We start from the raw sequence: 5,556 nt of genomic DNA, 5'->3' as shown, positions 1-5,556 counted from the left end.
GTGTGAATCCTTGGATGCATAGACCAAGGGTTCCAACCTCTTTTACGAAAAAAAATCCTCATTTCCCATACCAACAACAAAAACTAGATGATACCACGCGCGTTACTGCGGATCAGATGCGATATATTTCAACAAAATTTGATTATGGGGACTATAAATATTTAGATTAATAACAATGGACCAAAATGAAAAATGCATATGACTTATTTTATTTGATTGTATATAGTTGTAAATTATTTATGGAATACAAGTAGAATAATAGAATAAAAATATTTTCCAATGCATGGTTGCATGTGGTGGTGGGTCTTTTTTCATGATGATAGAATGTGGTGGTGAGGCTTTTCATATGCATAGCAGGTAGGCCATATGCCATCTATAATTGTATGATGATGTGGCATGCTTAGATGTTAACAGAAATATGTTAGTCGGGATCACTCTCTTAGATATATAGGATGAGCTCAGAGCCATTGCCATATGGCAAAATGTATAGTTCTACACCGTTATTGTAAATAAGAATAAAACACACTCCATCATTTCTCCAACTCGCCAAAGAAAATACTCCTCCGGTCCCAAAAATATAAGGTGTATTAGGGTTATTGAAAAGACAAATTTCTTTAACATTTCACAATACTAAATAAATAAAATACAAAAAATTCATTTCATGATGAATGTAATTACACAGTTTGATATTATCGTTATTGATATATTTCTCTACAAATTTAATCAAACTTAAATAGGTTTGGATTTTCAAAAACTAATGCATCTAATATTTTGAAATAGAGGGAGTAAAGAAATTATGAAAATCCAATAACACCAAAAGCACAGCAAAGCGTTCCCAACTCTTCTAATATATACTAGGCCATGAGGATTTCCTAATTTCATATACCCACTGCGGGAATGAGCTTGGAGCCGTTGACATATGGCAAAAAAGATAGCTCAGCATGAGGATGAGCCGTTGCCATATGGAATAACAGCATGAGGACAGTTAATCTACTTACTTAAGGACTCCGAGTTGCTAGCTGGGTCTTTTCCCATCTCATGCTCTATATAAAACCTAGCGCCCCATGTGGACTCGTCGACTCGAGCACTCACCCAGCATCCGGCCGGCAGCACGCACTGCAGTAGTTAACAATGGCTCACCTGGTGGCTACCATGGCGCTTCTCCTCCCCCTCCTCGCCGCGTCGGCAGAGATAGCCCAGGCGCGCGCAGCTGCGGTGCCGCCGCCGCCGGGGAAGTACGCCGTGATCTTGGACGCCGGTAGCACGGGGACGCGTATGCACGTCTTCCGGTTCGACAAGCGGATGGATCTCGTCAAGATCGGCGACGATATCGAGGTCTTCGCCAAGGTACCTGGTTGCCTATAGGCTATAGCTCCATGCAGATACTCCATCAAAAGAACAACCCATGCGTGGTAAGGGTGACGCAGTTGATCTTCATCATTTCATTTCACAGCTAGTCTTTTTGTTTTTCTGTTGCAGGTGAATCCTGGTCTGAGTTCGTACGCTGGACGGCCCAAGGAGGCTACCAAGTCCATACAACCACTGCTTCAAAAGGCCAACAGCGTCGTGCCACAGAGGCTTATGAAAACGACTCCCGTCAAACTTGGGGTACGTATGCAAAAATTAGTACTGGTTTTGCTATTTCTATGGTGGCTGGTAAATATTCAGAATTTATTCTTGAGTTCATGTGGATCTCATCATCTCTAGATTCGTGGAAATGTAAAATTCTCAGATTTTTACCGTTGTCGATTGAAAGATTACTTGACGTCAAGATATATCGCTCAGGTCTTGAATTAAATGTGCAGGCGACGGCCGGACTCAGGCTCATCGGAGATAAGCAAGCAAAGCAGATACTCGACGCAGTAATTAACTCAATGATCTTGTGATTTATATTTATCTCATGCGTGTAGCTAGGACGCATGGATATATAGTAACCACGAGTTAAGTATTGATTCTCGAATTGATACGCCCAGGTCAGGGGCGCTGTCCACACTAACACCAAGTTTCAGTACAACCCCAAGTGGATCAATGTTCTCGAGGGATCTCAGGAAGGATCCTACCTATGGGTATAATTCACACGACCGACCACCACATGAATTTATGCATGTGGCATGAATTCTTATCAGATACAAACACCAACATTTCATTATGTCTAACCTCTTTTTGCATGGCATGAGGTGCTTGTAGGTTGCTCTGAATTACCTGCTGGATAAGTTGGGAAGAGACTACTCGAAAACGGTAGGTGTGATTGATCTTGGAGGTGGGTCTGTGCAAATGGCATATGCCATTTCTCCAGCCGCTGCTGCTGCCGCACCACGAGTGCCTCACGGCAAGGATCCTTATGTTACAAAAGAGTATCTCAAGGGAAGAGATTACAACGTTTATGTTCACAGGTTTGATGACCCTCTCATGCATGAATGTGTTTTGGTTTATATGTAGTACTTCTATAGCTAAATAGCTAGTTTCCACTAATATATTTCTCTCAACATGCAACCATGTTATCTCAACATACAACCATGCATAGAAAAGTGACACCTGAACATGCAAACATGCACGATAATTTTTGTTTATTACGTTATTTTATATTTATTAAATATTTACAACTATACAATGATAATTAAACACAATGAATCATTTTGTATTTTCAGTTTATTTTTTTGAAATATATTGCAAAACATTCTTCCAAGGTATCATCTAGTGTTCAATATGGCAAGACCCTGCATGTGCTGCCTTACTTTTGTGGTTAATTATTGAAAGTCTATCTTACCAGAAAACTACTCAATATTATCCATGTACTTTACAAAACAAAATAAAAGGGGTGTTGGTGTACATCCCAGATGAAACCTTTGTCGTACTGAATAAACTTTGTAACAAACTTTTTTGGGCCTTTTCCAGTAGGACAAAGCCCCACTGCATTTTATTTTATTTTCTTTATCTAAAAGCAAAAGCGAAGAACATGTACAAGAGTTAGGTACGTGAAAAGAAAGATAAAGTAATACAAGGCATCTAACCATTCATGAAAAGAGGGGCATATTGCTTTTTGATTTCTACTAAAGCCATATGAGCAACTTTGTATTGTATATCAATTATAAAATGATCAGGGGAGGCCTTTTTTTCTATGCTTGCAGCTACTTACGCTACGGCGCCTTAGCTTCTCGTGTAGAGATCTTCAAAGCTAAGGAAGGACCATTTAGCTACTGCATGCTTCGTGGCTTCAGTGGTAAGTGGCCTACGTATGATCCATAGTCATACTCCCTCTGTTCCTAAATATTTGTCTTTCTAGACATTTAAATGGACTGCAATATATGGATGTATGTAGACATATTTTAGAATGTAGATTCACTCATTTTACTTCGTATGTAGTCACTTGTTGAAATCTCTAGAAAGACAAATATTTAGGAACGGAGGGAGTAGATCAGTATCAGTAGCTTTGGTATTCATCCATATATGTAATATAACCAGTAACCCCATAACTGATTGATGTATTTTATAATTTCTCTTTCCATTCGTTCTCCAAGGCAAATACACCTACAACGGTGAGGAATATAATGCTACCGCGTCAACGGGAGGTGCACAATACGGGAAGTGCAGAGGTGATGTGGTGAAGGCACTCAAACTTGACGCGCCTTGCAAAGCCAAGAAGTGCACCTTCGATGGCGTGTGGAACGGCGGGGGCGGCCCCGGCCAGGCAAACCTCTACGTCGCGTCTAGCTTTTACTACTTGGCCTCGCAGGTACTCCCACCGTTCTAAATTAACTGAAATGTTGCTTTTCTTACCTCTATATAGATCAATATATCAACACTTAGTTTCGTTAGAATTATCACAAAATACATTTTCATACTATATATATTCAATGTCGTAGATAGTTGCATATTTTTGTATAAACTCGCTCAAACTTAAATAAGTTGACTTAGCGCAAAACTAGAATTCAATTTATTTGGAATAATGTAGGGTTTAATTACTTGAAGACCCTTGAATTAGCTAGCTAGGAAAATTAATTTGGATATATCATATATGTACTCCAGCTGCAAGATCTGAACTTGTCTATGTCGATCTCCGTCGGTCCTTGACAGGTTGGCCTCATCGACAGCGATGCTCCAAGCGGGACATCCACCCCAGCGGCTTTCAGAGCCGTTGCCCAGAAGTTATGTAGAATGAGCTTGAAAGAAGTGAAGGTTAAGTACCCCAAGGTCCGTGACGTACCCTACGTTTGCATGGACCTCATCTATCAATACTCCTTGCTCGTCGATGGGTTCGGTGAGTTTCTCTACCACTACTACCTACAAACATGAGTATATTAGAAGAAAAAGTGTTTAAAGATTTATTTGCAGGTTTGGAGCCCACCAAGAATATTACACTCGTGGAGAAGGTGAAGCATGGGGAGTACTTCATTGAAGCGGCGTGGCCTCTCGGAGAAGCTATTGAGGCCGTGGCACCCAAAAAAGGCACTTGACAATAGATGCCCCATGATACGCCTGACTTCCCTTACAATTATTGTTTTTTATAAAAGGCGTCTTTATTATCTTAAAATGTAGCATCAAGCGGAGACAAAAAGCATTACGAGTAACAACTGGCCTTTGCATAACTAAGATGCACACAACCAAACCTCAAAAGTTTGTCAATAATAAATAAAACTAAACTGATAAATCGGCAACAATAGAATCCTATAGACCCCGACACTATGCCTATGTCAAAGCTGCTGGTGGATGTATGCGGAGGTTATGCTGTCACCCATGTTGAATAAACCTCCATAGCCACCTGTTCCAATCGCTTACACCCCGCATTGAACAACGGTTGGTACTCCGCTCGTTATAGCGTTGACCACGTACGAAGCAATTGTGTACACCGGAAATTAACCAACAAAGGAGAAGCATTTTGGTCATCAAAAACCATATCATTTCTACATAGCCAAAGCGGCCAACTTAAGGCATACGCTTCCACACTTACAATTATTGTTAGATAATCACTGACCTATGCATCGAATCACACAACCATAAGCTTCCCGTAGGATGTGTGCATCGTGTTTGCTATTGTATTACTCCCTAGATTGATTTAGTGATTCTCCTTTCTAAATTATATTAATGGCTTTGATAATAAAATCTGTTAAGTGTTGGATAAACAACAACTAACTCTTTACTGAGGGCCAAAGGCCAGTACATATACTGGTGTGGCAAAGTGCATAAAAGCCCCTTATACAATGGGAATGTACACAATGAACTATACAGATCTAACACCCCCCTCAAACTCATGGTCGATCAACAACACTGAGTTTGGAGAGAAAAAAACCATGCTGCGCTCGAGTCTGTGCCTTCGTGAAGAAGTCAGCCAACTGTAACTCAGAGGGCACATAATAAAGAGCGAGAGTCTGATCCTGCACAGTAGCACGCACAAAGTGGGCATCCACACCGATGTGCCTGGTGAGCTCATGCTTCACCGGGTCACGCGCAACACTGATAGCACCGGTACTGTCGGACAGGAGAGGAGTTGAGGTAGTAGCAGACACACCAAAATCCTCAAGTAACCACCGTAACCAGATCACCTCAGCCGTCAACATA

General features: G+C 40.9%; 1 protein-coding gene across 1 annotated transcript; it reads left to right on the top strand.

Annotated features, from left to right (window-relative positions):
• Positions 1 to 1,093: 1,093 nt before the first annotated feature.
• LOC123161121 (probable apyrase 3) lies at positions 1,094 to 4,590 on the top strand. Its single transcript, XM_044578975.1, has 9 exons — positions 1,094 to 1,347; positions 1,480 to 1,608; positions 1,806 to 1,862; positions 1,974 to 2,066; positions 2,188 to 2,393; positions 3,129 to 3,220; positions 3,519 to 3,733; positions 4,075 to 4,258; positions 4,333 to 4,590. The coding sequence occupies exons 1-9, from the start codon at positions 1,132 to 1,134 to the stop codon at positions 4,452 to 4,454; spliced, it is 1,314 nt and encodes a 437-aa protein (XP_044434910.1). The 5' UTR covers positions 1,094 to 1,131; the 3' UTR covers positions 4,455 to 4,590.
• Positions 4,591 to 5,556: the final 966 nt, after the last annotated feature.

The sequence above is a fragment of the Triticum aestivum genome, chromosome 7B (assembly GCF_018294505.1).
Source record: "Triticum aestivum cultivar Chinese Spring chromosome 7B, IWGSC CS RefSeq v2.1, whole genome shotgun sequence".
Classification (NCBI taxonomy): Eukaryota; Viridiplantae; Streptophyta; class Magnoliopsida; order Poales; family Poaceae; genus Triticum; species Triticum aestivum.
Note: the sequence above shows the minus strand (reverse complement) of the source record. Positions and strands in the feature narration are given on the sequence as shown.

Bases quoted from the DNA above. Each gene is read 5' to 3' on its own strand.
- LOC123161121 (XM_044578975.1), top strand. From the start codon at position 1,132: ATGGCTCACCTGGTGGCTACCATGGCGCTTCTCCTCCCCCTCCTCGCC. The intron at 1,348-1,479 runs GTACCTGGTTGC...TTTCTGTTGCAG, and splicing joins ATATCGAGGTCTTCGCCAAG to GTGAATCCTGGTCTGAGTTC. The intron at 1,863-1,973 runs GTAATTAACTCA...TGATACGCCCAG, and splicing joins CAAAGCAGATACTCGACGCA to GTCAGGGGCGCTGTCCACAC.